Source organism: Bos taurus, chromosome 17 (assembly GCF_002263795.3).
Source record: "Bos taurus isolate L1 Dominette 01449 registration number 42190680 breed Hereford chromosome 17, ARS-UCD2.0, whole genome shotgun sequence".
Lineage (NCBI taxonomy): Eukaryota > Metazoa > Chordata > Mammalia > Artiodactyla > Bovidae > Bos > Bos taurus.
This window is the reverse complement of record NC_037344.1, coordinates 54,813,923-54,831,346: the sequence shown is the minus strand read 5'-3', so window position 1 is coordinate 54,831,346 and position 17,424 is coordinate 54,813,923. Positions and strand designations below refer to the sequence as shown.

The following is a 17,424-nucleotide window of genomic DNA, read 5'->3' as shown; positions in this document are numbered from 1 at the left end:
CCCATTCTATTGTTTTCCTCTAGTTCTTTGCACTGATTATGGAAGAAGGCTTTCTTATCCCTCCTTGCTATTCTTTGGAACTCTGCATTCAAATGGGTATATCTTTCCTTTTCTCCTTTGCCTTTCGCTTCTCTTGTTTTCACAGCTACTTGTAAGGCCACCTCAGACAACCATTTTGACTTTGCATTTCTTCTTCTTAGGGATGGTCTTGATCTCTGCCTCCTGTACAATGTCATGAGCCTCCGCCCACAGTTCTTCAGGCACTCTGTCTATCAGATCTAATCCCTTGAATCTATTTCTCACTTCCACTATATAATCGTAAGGGATTTGATTTAGGTCATACCTGAATGGTCTAGTGGTTTTCCCCTCTTTCAATTTAAGTCTGAATTTGGCAATAAGGAGTTCATGATCTGAGCCACAGTCAGTTACCAGTCACTGCATCAACACCCCCATAAGGTCTCTATGAGGTAAAGGCTGTATTTAATTCACATTTTACAGATAAGGAAACTAACACTTTGAGAAATCCAGTGAATCACCCAAGGCATCCCAGTTAAGAAACAGCAAGGCCGGGGTCCAAAGCCCATGCTCAAATCATTTCAGGTACTGCTCCCAGGTAACTGAAATTCAATGGGAATTACCTCACAGAATCATCATCATCATAGTTATTATTACTGCTGTTAATAAAGATCATGATTAACAACAGTCACCATTTTGGGAAGGCTTACAGCATGCCCAGTCCTAGGCTATGTCTGTATTGGTTTGTCATTTTTTACCTCTCACAGCCTTGGAGAAAAGTACTTCTATCTCCAAGCGATTATAAAAGAAAAGCTTTATGAGGGCAAGAACTTGGTCTGTTTTGTTTACTGCTTCTCTCCCAGCACTTTACACTGCACGTGACACATAGCAGGTGCTGAATAATGTTCATCAAGTGAATGAATGAATAATCTGTCTCAACAACTCCAGGAAACTCTATTTTAGACAGAAAAACTGAGGCTATCTTAGCCATAAAAGGGAAGGGGAGACTCCAATCCTGACTTCCTGCCTGATTATAAACTAGAAGTCCCAGGGGAAGCTGAGCAGGAAATCCCCCCAACTCTAGTGACGCTGTCCAGAGACCTTGATCCCTCTTTGATGCCTGCTGGGCTGATCATATGGACCCATGAACCAGGCTTTGAGAGAAGGATGTCACCTGGATCCCAAAACATGTTAACTGGCTATCTTGTGCCCCCAACAACAGCCATCTCACAGACTGCAGGAACCTGCTTTGAGTTGTCTGTGACTGAGGCCACCAAATCACTGCTAACGGTCCACAGCCTGCCCCAGTAATTAATTAATGGATTTATTAATTAGGATGGGAGCTACTTCCCAGGCCGGAATTGGGGTCACCAGTTTCTAAAGCAAGACTCAGAGAGCTAAAGATAAACCCTTGTTCACTGTGAGTCTGAGGCCTGTGCCCAATTCCCAATCACAGAGTGAGAGAATTTCAAGAGCCAGTGATGGGTGAAGAAGCTGGGGGTCTGGGAGGAGCTGGGTCCCCCAGGACTGCCTCCCAAGGTAAAGTCAAGGCAGTTGCTCCCAACTCACCCTTCCTGTGCTATTCATCCACTCCATTATCCAAATATTTATTAAGAACTTACTACGTCCTTGCCTTCCTCAGGGAGGAATATGTGTGTGTTAGTCGCTCAGTCATGTCCAATTCTTTGCGACCTCATAAACTGTAGCCCACCAGGCTCCTCTGTCCATGGAATTCTCCAGGCAAGAATACTGGAGTCGGTTGTCATTCTCTTCTCCAAGGGATCTTCCCGACCCAGGGACTGAACCCTGGTCTCCTAAATTGCAGCAGATTCTTTACCATCTGAGCTATCAGGGAAGCCCAGGAAGGAATACAGATGGTAAACAAACGAACAAATACATACATATTATCACATCAGGTAAAGCAGATAGCAGTAAACAGGGCAGGGGGCGGGGAGGCATTTTGGAAGCTTAGGGAGGACCTCTCCGAAGACGTAATATTTAAATAGAGGACTGAATAGACTGAGACAAACTAAGGAGATGTCTGGGAAATGCAATGGGAACAGCAAGTACAAAGGCCCCAAGGCTGGAATATGTTTGGTGTGTTCAAGGAACAGTGAGGAGGCCAGACTGCTTGAATAAAAAGGGGAGGCGTGTCAGGAAATGAGAGCAAAACATAATGAAGGGATACAAAAGGGAATGGAGGACCTAATCACAGAGTGGGCCCAGGTAAGAACAGGCAACCAGAAAGAGGCAACGCTGAGAGTGATACCACCCAGGCTCCCAACAAGACATAAAAGATACCTCAACTGGGCACTCTCTATGCACTAGGTGCCTTAGGTAGATGGCCAAACCTCATTTCATCTTTCCTGTAGGAAAGCATGGTCCTTTGAGAAGAAGATACAAAGTCAGGATTACAAGACAAAGAGGTTTATCAGGATCAATACCCACACCCTGCAGGAGGGAGCCAGAATAGAGAGAGGGAGGGAGGGCGTGAGTGAGAGAAGAAGGAAGGAAAGTTGGTAAGGTTGGCTGGTTAGTGGAAGCACCCTAGACTGCAGAGGAGTCCAGAGCCTGCAAATGAATCCCATGTGTCCCAGGAACCAGTCTGCTCTTAGTCCCTATTACACTCAGTCCCTGGCTGTGGCAGTTGCGGGTGATCTTCAAGGGCAGGATCTGGTGCCACCTGCCCATCACACTCCTTATAGACAAAGATCTGCAAGGTGCTTTCTCAGGGCCACCACTGGGAGGTACCATTATTATATCCACCTGACAGCTGAGAAAACCAAACCTTAGAAAGAGGAACTAACTTACCCAAGGGACACAGCTAGGAAGAAGCAGAACTGGGATTTGCATCCTGATGGCCCGGTGCCATGATTCCAAGATAAACAGAAGTTGGGGAACTGGGCATATTTTGCAACAGAGCAAGAATTGGGCTGAATACCTTGTTAAAAAAATAAAAGCAATACTTAAGGCTTGGAAGGAAAGCTATGAGAAACCTAGACACTATATTAAAAAGCAGAGATATCACTTTGCCAACAAAGCTCTGTATAGTCAAAGCCATGGTTTTTCCAGTAGTCATGTACGATGTGAGAGTTGAATCATAAAGAAGGCTGAGCATGGAAGAATTGATGCTTTCAAGTTGTGGTGCTGGAGAAGACTCTCGAGAGTCCCCTGGACTGCAAGGAGATCAAACCAGTCAATCCGAAAGGAAATCAACCCTGAATATTCACTGGAAGGACTGTTGCTGAAGCTGAAGCTCCAATACTTAGGCCACTTGATAAAAAGAGCCAATACATTGGAAAAGACTATGATGCTAGGAAATGATAAAGGCAAAGGGAGAAGGGGCTGGCAGAGGATGAGATGGTTAGATAGCATCGCCAACTCAACAGACAGGAATTAAGCAAACTCTGGGAGATAGTGGAGGACAGAGGAGACTGGCGTGCTGTAGTCCATGGGGTCACAATGAGAGAGATAGGACTTAGCAACTGAACACAAAGGCTGATATGGTGTTTGAGTATTTTTCAAAGTACTCATTGAGATAGATTCACTCCAGGCCAAACATGTGCTAAATAATCTTATTTTATACTTCATCCTTACTCCCAACTGACAGATGCCAAGAGTGAGGATAAAGGTGGGTCTAACAAGGCTTCCTGGCTCAGTTGGTAAAGAAATTTCCTGCAGTGCAGGAGACCTGGGTTCGATCCCTGGGTCAGGAAGATCCTCTGGAAAAGGAAATAGCAACCCACTCCAGTATTCTTGCCTGGGAAATCCCATGGACAGAGGAGCCTGGTAGGCTGCAGTCCATGTGGTTGCAAGAGTCGGACACAACTTAGCGACTAGATCACCACCACAATAGCCGCTCAGAATCTGTGACCACCTTCACTGCCTTCCTCCAGTTCCTTGCACGCACTGTTTTTCCACCCACCTCAAGGTATTAGCACATGCTATTCCCAGGCATGCTTTTCCCTGACCTTGTCCTTGACACCTTGGCTAAAGGGTCACTTCTTCCAGGAAGGCTCCCTTGATGCTCAGACTCAGGCAGTTTTTTTGCCACATGCTATCTCAGAATCAAATGTCCGTGTGTGACTACACACCTGGTTGTCCAATAATATATGCATCCACCCCCCTCCATTGTCTGTGGGCTAAGTGAGGACTTTGTCTTCCTGTTCACCATGATATTGCCAGCATATTATTATTATTTAATGTGGTGTCGGAGAAGACTCTTGAGAGTCCCTTGGACTACAAGGAGATCCAACCAGTCCATTCTGAAGGAGATCAGCCCTGGGATTTCTTTGGAAGGAATGATGCTAAAGCTGAAACTCCAGTACTTTGGCCACCTGATGCAAAGAGTTGACTCATTGGAAAAGACTCTGATGCTGGGAGGGATTGGGGGCAGGAGGAGAAGGGGACGACAGAGGATGAGATGGCTGGATGGCATCAGTGACTCGATGGATGTGAGTCTGAGTGAACTCCGGGAGTTGGTGATGGACAGGGAGGCCTGGCATGCTGCGATTCATGGGGTCACAAAGAATCGGACACGACTGAGCGACTGAACTGAACTGATAGTATTTATGATATTTACTTATTATAATTTACACAATTTTTAGTTATACTGTGAGTGGCGAATATATTGGGTTGGCCAAAAAGTTTGTTCATGTTTTTCTGCACCATCTTATGGAAAACCCTGAATGAATTTTTTTGGCTAAACCAATACATTTTCAAAGTATAGGACAACAGCAGTTATTATTATTAACATTATAGAGCACATCTATGTGCTAGGCACAGATTTCACACTTTACATGCACTAACTCACTTAATCCACAATCCTTAAGGAGGCAGATACTACTATCATCCCTATTTTACATGAGAGAGAAAACCAAGGCTCAAAAAGGTTAAGTGATTTGCCCAAGGTCACATAGCTGGTAAGTGGCAGGGCTGGGATACAGCCAGGCGGCCCCCAAGTCCTCACTAAATATCTTTGGGAGTGGGAGACTGCAGGGCTTGATTTTGCTGTCCACACTACACCCCTCTGATACCTGGAGCCCATGGACATCCATAATGGACCAACACGTCAAATAGCTGCCCCCAGCCCCTGAGTGCCTCTGAGTGACTGCCTCACTTGAAATCTGCACTCGACCTGGCTGTGCTGGTGACCCCTGCGGTCTCTCTGTCTGCAGCACCCACACTCCAAACAGCTGGCTGGACAAGTCAATCGACCATAATGGTTCCCGGGGAGCCACTTACCCCGTCGAGTTTGAGCGACGGCGGCTCAGAGAGTCTTAAGCACTGCTCGGCTCCGGGCTTCTGGGGCAGACAACCAGCTCAGGCCAAAGAGGTTGGAGGATTGATTTTTTTCTCTTTCTTTCTTTTTAATGACAAATGCGTATCTTGGAACTGCTGTTTCATTCGGCTGAAGGATGGCAGAGGGGATGCATAGGGAAAGGACGAGGAAGGAGGGGGCAGCCACCGGCCCACTCTGAGGGTGACTGAGCTACTGAGGAAAAGCAGAGACAGCAGGCCAATCATGTATCTTCATGAAGCTGGTCAGGGCCTTTCGGTTCTTCTGAAAATGCAGCCTCGTCTGACATTTGGCACTTGGAGAATGGCAGCCAGTGGCCTTGACAGGTACCCGCCTCATGGCCCCTGGAGCTGTCTGATCCACTGCAGACCCTCAGCCCAGGGTCTCTGCGCCACTGTTCCCTCTGTCGTGCCCTTGCTAGGTCTCCATTCCCTGCGGAGCGCGGCCAGAGTGTTGGATTTGTACAGGATACTGGATATCTGAATTTCTTAGGTAACATCTTCTGTGTTTTAAATGCTGAGAAGCTTATATTTAAAAAAGTGGTTTTAAATATTGCACTAATCTGGACAGATACATCCGTGGTCCAGACATAGCTCCCAGCCTGCAACCTCTGTAGTCTGAGCTCCCAAGATATAAGACATCACATATAATATTAGTAATATATTAATATAGTAAGCCCCCAATGGAGGAAAAGAGAAGAGAAAAAGTGCCCAGTAATCTCTAAAACAAGCTTGCAAGGCCAGCAAATTCCAGGATCCACTGCTACTTTGGTTTTCTCACTCCTCTCTTACTCTCTAAAAATACCAACAACAATAAGAAGTAAAACACTTATGGGACACTAACTGTGTGTCCCAAACTGTGCTAAGCACTTTCACACTTAAAGTGCTTTAATCTTTAAGAACAATCTAAAAGGTGGAGATTACTATTAGTTCCATTTAGAGACAAGGAAATAAGGCTTAGAGAGGTTAAGCGACCCATCCACAAATCACATAGCCAATAGGTGATGGAGCCAGGCCTGGAAGCTAGACAGGGGCACCTCACCATCTTGGCTCCTCTTACTTCCCTCTTGAGGGAAAGGGTAGAGAACAAGTTTCTGGAACTACATGTGATCTACCTTAACACTCTTAACTGGAAAGTGAAACACTTCAGCCACGCTACCGCCATCATTAGAGACCTGTAGACAGACTCAGCAAACCATGGCCTTCAGGCCAAATCCAGCCCTTCACCTGTTTTTGTAAAGTTTTACTGGAACACAACCATTCACATTCAGTTTTCTTGTCTATGGCTATTTGCATGCCACGGTGGCAGAACCGAGTGCTTGCAACATACACCACGTGGTTCACAAAGCCTAAAGCATATTATTATCTGCCTCTTCACAGAAAAAGTTTGCCAACCCTGATGGCGGACCTAGATGGTTTCTAAATAGCCTAGAGAGAAACCACCCCTGGGAAGGTCATGAGGTTGAAACCTTCAGGGAAACACCATCCTTAAAGAAGGGGAAGCATATTTGCACATTAAAGGGTAGTGGAAGCTTCTTCAGGGGTTTGGGGTGAGACCACAAAGGAGCCAGCCGTGGGAAGATCAGGAGAAAGAGCCCCAGGCAGAGGGAACTGCAAGTGCAAAGTCCCTGAGGTAAGAATGTGCTTGACGAGTCTGAGGGACCAAAAGACCACTGTGACTAGAACAGAGCGAGGAGGGGAGAGACGCTGGAGACGAAGTCAGAAGGGTAACGGCGGCGGGGCTCGACTACCTGGAGTCTTACAATCAGGGGAAAGGACTCTGGATTTTTAAATTAAGTATGAGAGGAACTGATTGTTCATATCCTACAAAACACTACAAACCATTTTCTGAAGGGATCCTCAAGGCTTAGAAACCAAGAACTCCATTCCAGGCATGATTTTGTCTGAAAATTCTGCTCGAGAGACCAATGGCTCCTCATCACTGCCAAAATGGGCCCTGAGGCCATGAAAAGGCAATACATTTAACTGGCACACAAAGTATGTCAGCATCCTTCCCTTTACAGCAACTGAGTACAGGGAACCAGATGAGCACAACCAGTCTCTGTGAAGGATTAAGAAATGGGAGACTTGGAATGTTAGTGGATTCACCCAGGAGTGCTAGAGACTGTACTTCTTAGCTGCTCTTGGGGCCCTTCCCCTCTGCCTACTACTTCCACCTTCCCTGACACCTTTGATATAAGCTACTGTCATTAAGAAAGAGCATCCCCCAGACAGAAAAATCAAATAGAAGACTGAACCCTGATTTCCTAAGCCAGAAACAAAGGCAGCCAACTACTACCTCAGTCCCCTTCCCACACTCAACCTCTGCCAGGCTCAGTCTGAGTTAGATAACTGGAAGCCCCCAGAAATTCAGCCCTTTCAGAAAGCAACAGAGAAAACCATCGTTTTTGGACAGCCACCTCGACCATCATCCAGGATCAAATTTAGCACCAGCTGAGGTGCTCACATTTGAAATTCTATCTGACGGAAGAAAGGTTACCACGACAGAATGTCAAGTTCGAAGACAGAATCCTCACTTTAACAGAAGAGTTTAAAAAAAGAAGAAAGAAAGAAAGAAAAAGGAAAGAAAAAAAAAGCACCACCATCATCAGAAAAGCTGTTCCCTCTGGTCAAAATAGCACCGTGCTCATCTGAAATAACCCACCGAGACGCTTATTTGCTTCTTTAGGCTTGTCCGTGGTTTCTCAATTTTCTACAGTGAATTCAGGTATTAATAAAAGAAACTTCGAGACCTCCAACAGTAAAAGCGGTCAAGGATGAGACGTTGCTCATTTTTCTTCCAGCATTCAAAGAGAGGCCCGTCTTTGGGAAGCAATTTCTGTCGAGCTGAGAAATTCAGAATTTGGGGATGCCCAGAAAAGACTGCTGGGTTCTTTATATAAATTCTCAACACCTGTTTCTAGCTCCTTCTGCAAAATAGGCTCACAGGGTGTGGCTTGCAATGAATTGGAGAGGCAGATGGAATGGGGTCACCCGCTGGTTGGACCTGGAAGGGTCCAGGGGGCTGGCCAATGGTTTGGTCGTATTCACAGAGCTGCTGCTAGAAATCTCCCCTCATCCCTCTGTCTCCTGCCGCTCCCTCTCCTCCCGCTCCAAGCTCCCACAGCCTTCGCCTAATGCCAGTCCATCTCACGGGCCTGGGCCTGGGCCGCACCAAGCCTGGTCTGCTCATATGCTCCCCACCCCGGCAGCAATTCTATTACAGCAAAGTTTCCAAAGTTAGGATTCCGCCAACAGGGCTGATAGCTTATTTACTGCTGTCATCTAAAGAAAGAGGAATTTTGACACATTGTTAAATGATAGCACATTTAGATAAGTCAAGCTGTCAGAGGCTCTAATGGATGTCTAAACTCTCTGTGGCTGATATGTAAAATTTATGCACTTCAGAATATCATAAGGTTATAATATTTTAATCACATCCACGCTCTTTTCTAAACTTTGAGCTGAGAAAAACATTCCATCAAGTCCCATCTCCCGTACGCCAAGAAATTGAGCCTTCCTAGAAGTTTCTCCAAAACTCCTTACAAAAAGTCCAGCTTATCTCATTTGAGGACCCATCAGTTTTCCTCCCTAAAGGCTCACACCCCAAGCAGAATTTGCCTTTTCCTCCCAAGTTCGTACAGTGTGATCCTTCCAGCCAACCTCTTTCCTCCCGAGAAACAGATGTGCATTCAGACTGAGCACCAACTCTTGTTAGCTTGATTAACACTCTTAGAAGGAAAAAAAAAAAAAAGATATCACGAGAGACTGGACCCAGAGCATCATTTAAAAAAGTGGCAAAGTAAAGCAGAAAAAGAAAATCATAAAGGTATGAATCCGGTTACGACGACTATACACAGAAAAGCCATAAAAAAATACTGCATTAGTAATGTTCACCATAAAGCAATCTTATAACCAAATGAAATATGCCTAGCATTAACTTTGGGATAGAATTTTATTTCTTCTCGTTTCCTGGACTGCCAGCAGCCGAGACAAAAAGCAGCAGCAAAGAAAGAGGGAAGCAGTTTCAGGGATCCTGGAGCAGGGTACCAACTGTCACAGCATCTTCACCATCATTAAGACTGCTGACAGACTTCCATCCTAGGAAAACAGCCCCACTGTGTCCAGAGATGGCACTGGAAGGAGTAATAACCAGACTGCTTCTATATTTGAAACATATATACTTCCAGAGGGCTGTGCATGGGCCAGTACAAGGTCACCTTTCTTGCCAGTATCGGAGTGGCGTTGGTAGCATGGTCTGGCCTGGGGACATGGGCCGCCTTTGCTGCCTTGGCCACTCCAACGCTCAGCGACCAGGCTGCATGAAACCACTGAATTGAAGCTATACACACCTCCTCACACTCAACAAACATCCGGGGCCATGGGACAAGTGAGCCCAAAGCTCTTGGCCTGCACGGGGCCTGCAGTGGGGGCCCACCTTTCCTACCCAGATCTTGGAACAAGCCAGCTGAAGTTTTCCTTTCTAGCTATTTCCCCTGTAAACGGAAAGTGGGAAGGGAAAAAAATGAAAATAAAAGTGTGGCACAGGAGTCATTAGCGTTATGCACAAGAGATGATCCGAGGCGAAAGTGCTTAGGCTCATAATCCGTTTCCAACAAAAAGGCCATCAGTGAGAACATGGGGCTGGGTGGGGGGCGCAGTCCTGTTGGGCAGGGGAAAACCTGAACACTTCAGGACAAGGGTGGAGACCACAGCAGATGTGAGGGCCTCAATGTTTGTACACCGCTGCCACATGTACCTCTGTTCTCTTAAAGTGTACAGCTTTTCAAACTCCCAAAGGGACCCCCCCCCCACTTAATATCCATGTAAATGAGGTTAACCCTTTCCCCAGAGCCCTCTCCTTTTGTGCCAAACACACCAGCCATTGTTTTCATGAATATATCCCTCCCTCCTGCACCCTAAGTATACACCCTGTGCGGGGAGAGGTCCTGGCTCTATTTTCCCATCACCTGAACAAGGCTTTCCACCACCCCCATCTTCATCCTTTCCAGTTCAAATTTGCTTTTTCACCTCAGCATCTTCTAAAACCCTAACAAAGGGTTCCCAGATCAATGGGAGTCCAACTGAAATCAAGATCTGGGTGACCTCAACAGCTCCACAAAAGACCCCTGAGCCTGAGACAGGAGAGACTTGAGGTTCAACACCCCCTCCACTCCAGCTCAGAAATCAGCCCCCTGGGAGCCGCACCCACCCCTCAGCACCCAGCCCAGGTCTCACTCCACCTCCCGGTTGCAGCCCAAGCTCCCCGAATTGAAAACGAGTTATCTAATGAAAATTGTGTTAACTGACATTCCGGCCAACCGGGAGCAAATACCAGCGCTGTAAATCTCGCCGCGGAAATTTTCTCCAGCCCAGAATAACAATAGGACCCTGCAAAGGGCTTTCGCCAGCCCTTCTGGTTCCTCTCCTCTTGTCTGCCACGTTCTTGTCATTCCTTATGTTACAGAACATCAATCATAAATAAAGACGCTGTCCCCCAGCCGTGCCCGGGTCTCATTTACAAACATTAGCAGGGAATACGATTACCATTGGCCTTCGTGCCAAGCCCAATGTGGCTGCCCAACTCTCTCTCTCCCATTCTCTCTCTCTCTCTCTCTCCCCCTCCCCCATCCCCCACTCTTCCAGAAAGGCCACTTTAGCATCATTTAAAACAGCAACCACAGCTCACAGCCCTGCCCGCCTCAGATGGCCACCAAACTGTAGCCCCAACTCGAGTGAGGACCTGGAATTGCAAGGCACTTGCAGTTATTAACTGCATGCCTGAGTGCCCCGATTTTCTCTCCAGCTCACTGGCTTTGAAGGAGGGGGCCTGCGGGGAGTGAGGGGTTAGAAAGGAGGGGGGTTGGGAAGCCACCAGGAGGAGGGGGACACTGGAACCACTTATCAGAAGAAACTTAACGAGATTTGCAGGCGGATTTAAAAAAAAAAAAAAAAAGCGGGTCCCTTTTTATCTCCAGACTGATGCTCTCCCTTCTTCCAAGAATGTCAAGGCCAAGGCAGGATGCTTTAATCGTCCGGTAACCAGCACCACTTCCCCGCCCCTTGTTCCCACCGCACCTCGGTGAGACTCCTGGGTTTGGGGGCTTGTCAGGAGCATCCTGGGGCACCTGGGAAAGGACAGAGGCTAGCGTTGTGCCTTCTGTGCGCAGTTCTCTGTGAGATTCCATCCCGCGGCCCAGTCTCCTATTGGGTCAGCAAGAATAACCCCCAATCTGGAGGAGACACACAGACTCCCAGAAAAAGGTGGAACGGGGATAAAGTGCTGGAGTTTGGAAGGGAGTCGCCCCAGGGAGGAAGAGGGAAAAGAGAAAGAAGAGACTAGAGAGAGGAGGAAAGAGAGGAGTGGCGGAGAGGAAAAGCAGGAGGCAGAAAACAGCGAGGGAATCTCCTATTTAAAAGTTCCAGTGGGCCCGAGAGCCCGAAGTCACCTGCTCTGCGCAGCTCCCGGCTCTCCAAGGCCCCTGAGGCAGGAGCGCAAACTTGAGCGCGCCCCGGGCCCATCTCCACCGCCCGTCCCCACCTAGACTTGGAAAGAGGTTGGCGAGGGGGATAAAGCAAGAGGCAAAGACGAACCCCGAGAACCCGGCACGAGGAGAGGTCTGCCGGTGCAGGCGGCCAGTCCGGCGGCGGTGGCTGTAGCGGCTGGGGCGGCAGCAGCGGCCCCCGGGTGGCGGCGCGTCCGGGCTGCGCAGCTAGGCGGGCGGCGGCGGCGGAGGTGCTGGCGGGCGGCGGGGCGCGGAGCCGCCTCCTAGCCAACCCCGGATGCCTCCCCCCTACGCCTCCTCCTCCTCCCAGCCCGCCAGCTCCCTCCCTCCCTCGCCCGAGCCCCAGCCGGGCGCGGACAGGCACGCGGCGCGCTTCGCGGCCTCCCCGGGCGCCGCGAAGTTGGGAGGCGCGCAAAGTGCGGCGCAAGGGGGGTTGCCCGAGGTCCCGCCTGCAGCCCCCTGCCTGGAACCGCAGACCCTGCCTTCCTCGCGCCTCACTCCGCCGCTCACCCGCCGGCTCGCTCCCCGGGCCATGGGCTCACTAGCGCTTCTCCATGGTCGCAGAGGCTAATCGATGATTGAACCGAACAAAGAGCAGCGGCGAGATCAATTCCTAATACCTATCGATAGGCAGCGGGCAGTCGAGCCCCTGCGAGCCCCAGCAGCCGCCGCCCGCCTCCCCAGGGCTCCCGACCGCCCTCCCGGGGACCTCCCCAGTGCGCCCAGGGCGCGCCCGAGGGCTCCCCACGGCCGCGCGGCCGGTGCTGCCCGCACTAACCTGGAGTCGCCGTAGATCAAATCGCTTCCAATATTGAAACATCGATCCCACATTGGCGGCCATCTTGGGGGCTATTCGAGACGCACACACACAAGAGTTTGGCTTTTCTCAATGGCTGCACTCAATATCCGGGCTGGACTCCCCCCAGCCCCGGGGCCGCCGCCGGCAGTCCGGGCCCTGCGCGCCACCGCCCGGGGCCCCTCGGGCGCCCCCCGGCCTCCTGCCACCCGCTGCCCCTCGGCGCCGCCGCGCCGCCGCCGCCGGGCCCGGGAGCCGTGCGCCCCCCCCGACCCCCGGAGGGCGCGGGAGGAGGGCGCGGGGCGGGGAGCTCGGCGCCCGCCCGGGGGAGGCGGCCGGGGATGGGGTGGGAGGAGAGGAGTGGGGGGGAGGCAGCGTTTCCGAGAGGCGCTGGCGCCGCCGCTGCCCTGCCTGCAGCCGGCTCCCGGGCCCGCGGAGCGCTCGCTGCATATCCCCCCCCAAGTCCGGGGTCGGTGTGCCGCGCGATTGCACTTGACTTTGGCTTTTTGCAAACTTATCAATACTGACGTAACGTGCTGATCAATGCAAAGGGAAGTTTGCGGGGGCAGGAGGCGGCGGGTACGTGGGGCGCCTACCCTCGCCTCGCACCTGTCTATCCCCCATCCCCAGCAATGCATACTTAAAAAAAAAAAAAGTTAATAGTTTGCAATGCATTTTTTTTTCTTTTGCAATCGGAGCACACAACACGTGCCTCGGGCTGCCGCCGCTCCTTCGCCAGCCAGCTAAGCTTCGCATCCGAGGGTATCAGCCGCCAGCTAGAGCTGCGTAGACTACCCTGCCGGCGGGTTGTTGGGAGCCGGCCAGTGGGCGGGTGGCAGCCGCCCGGGGGCGCCACTGAGTTGTCGGAAATGTCACCACTGCCGTGCGCAGAGTCCGCGCCATTATAGAGTTACATTATTAAGAGGCGATGTCTTGTCTTGGTCATAGCACTGGGTTCTTTCCGGGGATCCTCTGCAATAGAGATTCTTGTTACTATTTTCAGGAGCCTTTAGTACAGTTACATGGGCTCCTCACAACTTTAGAATGGGAGGTCGTTTTACTGTTCGCATTACTGGAGAGGGTTCTTAGCTAAACCTCTGGAATGGTTTCTCCCCCCACAGTGGGTTCGCTTGTATCGTTATATGTTGAGGGGGCCTAGCCTAGCTCTGGATCACTAACAGCTACAGATGTCTCTGCCACTGTTACAATCATTATTCTGGGGTCCTTAGCCTAGCTGGGGACCCCAGGCTCCTTCCCAGTATGGGCCTCCTTTATTATGATTGTCTTTTGGGAGAGAGTCTTTAGCCCAGCTGGAGGGAAATTCTGGTCTTCTGCAATTTTTCAGACGCTGGACAGCACGGGTGGCTAGATTTCTTTTACATTTTTTCCATCATCTTGCCTCTGCAAGGGAAAAGTCCCCAGTCTCCCTCCCAAGGTCCTACGCCCACCACCCAGGAGGAACTCAGACCTCCCAACCCACTTCATAACTAACACTTCTCCTGACCCAGCAGTCACCCTTTCTGACATGTCCCCCTACCAATCCTACCCTAGCCTCTGCCCCACCCCCCCCCAAAAAAGGAGACATTCCCCCGCTTTTTTTCTAGGCAAAAGATTTGCTTTTATAGACAGCAAATGGAAATTATATTCTCTTTTTATGACCCAGCTTGGACTTCTGACATCACTCTTGGTCTAGGACAATAGATCAATACAGAGGGTTATAAAAAAGATAAAGTTTAGAAGAGTTGTAAAGAAGAAAGAATCGTGATGGATATTTTTGATGATTTTCCAATATTTGTGTCTTGGAACACGTGCTTCAAGGCAATTAAAGTTTTTAATGTAATGTAAATAATTGTTTCATAAATGCTTCAGAAGAAGGTGTGATTTTTCTAAGCAATCACTCGAGCTGTTTAAAAAATGTAATGTGATTTAAACTAGGATACAGTATTTCTGTTACCATCCCCATACATTTTCCATAAGGCCTGGGTAAATATATTAATGCACAAGTTGAAAGACTCATAAGACCAGAAGTACAGCGTTCACCAAGATGTAATGAATTAGGCCTAGTTAGCAATTCCGAGTGGCCTGTTTCCTTGCCAGATTAAATTGCACGTGATGTGTGGTTTATCTCAGCTCTCGATAACTTCACGTTTAAATTACAGCTCTCATTCTGCAAAATGAATTTAGGGAAATTTCATAACTATCGCATGGCAATTTTTTTTAATGGCTACATTTTCTCCTGAGCATCTGTAAAGCTTGCAGCTTCCTTGTCTTTGAGTCTGTTTTTTAAAGACCTGTAGTTGAAAATCTGGAGTGAGTGTGAAACCTTTCAAAGCAATTTTTAACAAATCAAGGTTTTGATGAAAGATTATTTTAAATTTACATCTGATCGCTTTTCGGCCTTTTGGCTAAGATCAAGTGTAAATTTATATCTGACTTTGCAGTCATGGAACTGACATCATATACCTCCTGATATGATGTACGGAGAAGGATACACCACCACTTCTGTGGTATTTGTGCATAATCTGAATCTAATTGTGAAGAAATATTAGATAAACCCAAATGGAGGGGTAATTCTAGAAAATAAACAGCTAGTCTCTTTAAAAATGTCAATGTCACATGAAACACACACAGACTGGGGAACTATTCTAGATTAAAGAAAGCAAACAAGATTTGACAAGCGATTAAAATATATGATCCTGGGTTTTCTTTTACTAGAAAGTGCATTAACTGGAGCCAATAGCAAAGTTAGAATAAATCAACAGATTAGATAATGGTATTGTATCAATGTTAATTTCCTGATTTTAATCATTGCAGTGTGGCTATATAACAACATATCCTTCAGAGAGAATATTATTCAGGAGTAAAGGGAAAGCCATCATGCCTGCAACTAGCTCTCAAACAGTACAGACAAAAACAATACGCATCTGTTTATCAAAATCTATCGGTATAGAAAGAATGATATAGCAAATGTTGCAAAATGTTAACATTTGAGGACTCCAGAGGAAGTGTACACAGAAATTCTTGGCACTTTCTTTGCAACCTTTCTGGGAATCTGAAATTATGTCAAAAGACAAAGTTAAAAAAAAAAAAAGAAAAAAATTAAATTTATGTCTGACTTTGTCTCAACTGTTAGGGACTATTGGACTTCCAAATAAAAATTCTGCATGGAACTTTTCTACTTTCCTGACTGACGTAGGCTGCACCTTTGACCGAGCAGGAAATTGCCACAGCAAACATGCTTACTGAGGAGCAGCGAGAAAATCCAATAATTCAGATTGTTTTAAGTCTGTGATATTTTTAAATGACTTAATGCAGTGGGTCTCTGAAGAATTCCGGCAATTTTAATGGTAGAAACTTGCAGTCCCACTGAGGAAAGGGTTGCTACATAAATACTGAATGATCGTGTCTTTCTGTCTGGGCTGAAACATATTAGCTTTGCTTAGTGGCTTATTGCTTTATTCACAAAATAAATTTCAGCCGTCTTTCCCCACCATATTCCAAGCGCATCGTGAGCCTGTGCCTTATTAGATGTGGGGGCTTATGTTCCAAAGGCATCTGTTACCGTCTCAGGCTCAGCAATAATGAATTAAGCAGTTAAGTGTTTACCCCTGAATGGAGTTAGCCAAGGAAATGATATTATTATGGATGGTCCTTAATGAAAGACGAGCAAACTCAGACTTTTTCAGCAAACAATCAGCCTTGGATTTGGGAACTAAAGTAATAAAATATTAAATATTTTTGTGAAAAGCTCTTTTTTGTGTGTTCTTAGCACACTCTCCCTGCCACAAACACACACATACACAGATATACAACAACTTAAGCAGGTTTCTGGTTGATTCCTGATTCTCAAAGACCCACACATCAGGATGAGTATCACAACAGCAAAGAAGACATCCTTTCCCCATCCCAGAAGAAGCAGAGGGTGGCTGGGAGCAGCCTATCCCGAAAGCACAAGCAGAGAAGAGAGCCAGATCCTTTAGGAAATTCATAAACTGTGCAAGAATCCCAGGGAAGATAAAGGCAGGTCCTTAGCCATGAACATAATGATATGCGAAATCCCCAGCATCAAAGCTGAAACAAAAGAAAGTATCCTTCAGTAGCTCAACGTTGCCCACCACAGTTGTCGGGCAGGAAGAAAGACTAAAGTAGAGACTCCAAATTCATCTGGAAGTTTTCAACAGCCCTGGGAGAGGAGTAAGGGATATGGGAGTGTCCCGCTGACACCTGCAAGGGTGTGTCCCTGGAGACTGGCGCATGGGTAGGTCTCAGATCCAGAGGCTGAAGTGACTGGCTGTAGATCGAAGCCAGCAGTCCCTTAGGCGCACAACACTTGACACAGTGCTGTCAACCATCACCACTATTAAGCACCTACTAACGGCTGTTGGACGGACTTCCGTGGTAGCCCAGCTAGTAAAGAATCCACCTGCAAAGAAAAGACCCCAGTTCGATTCCTGGGGTGGGAAGATCCCCTAGAGAAGGGATAGGCTATCCACTTCAGCATTCTTGGGCTTCCCTGGTGGCTCAAAGGGTAAAGAATCTGCCTTCAATGCGGGGGACCTGGGTTCAATCCCTGGATTGGAATGATCCCCTGGAGGGCATGGCAACCCCCTCCAGTATTTTCACCTGGAGAATCCCCATGGACAGAGGAGCCTGACGGGCTGCAGTCCATGGGGTTGCAAAGAATCAGACACGACTGAGCGACTAAGCACACACAGCACAGGCTGTTGGATGCTTTATAAATAAATCATTTAAAATAACACTGGGGTTAGGAGAGTGACTCTGGAGCCAGACTGTCTAGATGTGAATTCC

At 48.1% G+C, this 17,424-nt stretch overlaps 1 protein-coding gene across 2 annotated transcripts in view; it reads right to left on the bottom strand.

The window, feature by feature from the left end:
* Positions 1-12,797, bottom strand: part of CUX2 (cut like homeobox 2) — a 277,883-nt gene extending 265,086 nt beyond the window's left edge. The window contains exon 1 of one of the 2 annotated variants that reach the window (XM_059876039.1): positions 12,598-12,797. In XM_059876039.1, coding sequence (XP_059732022.1) covers positions 12,598-12,660 — 63 coding nt within the window. In that variant the 5' untranslated portion in view covers positions 12,661-12,797. The remainder of the gene's footprint in view (positions 1-12,597) is intronic. The other variant, NM_001192597.3, reaches the window with a different exon arrangement.
* Positions 12,798-17,424: the final 4,627 nt, after the last annotated feature.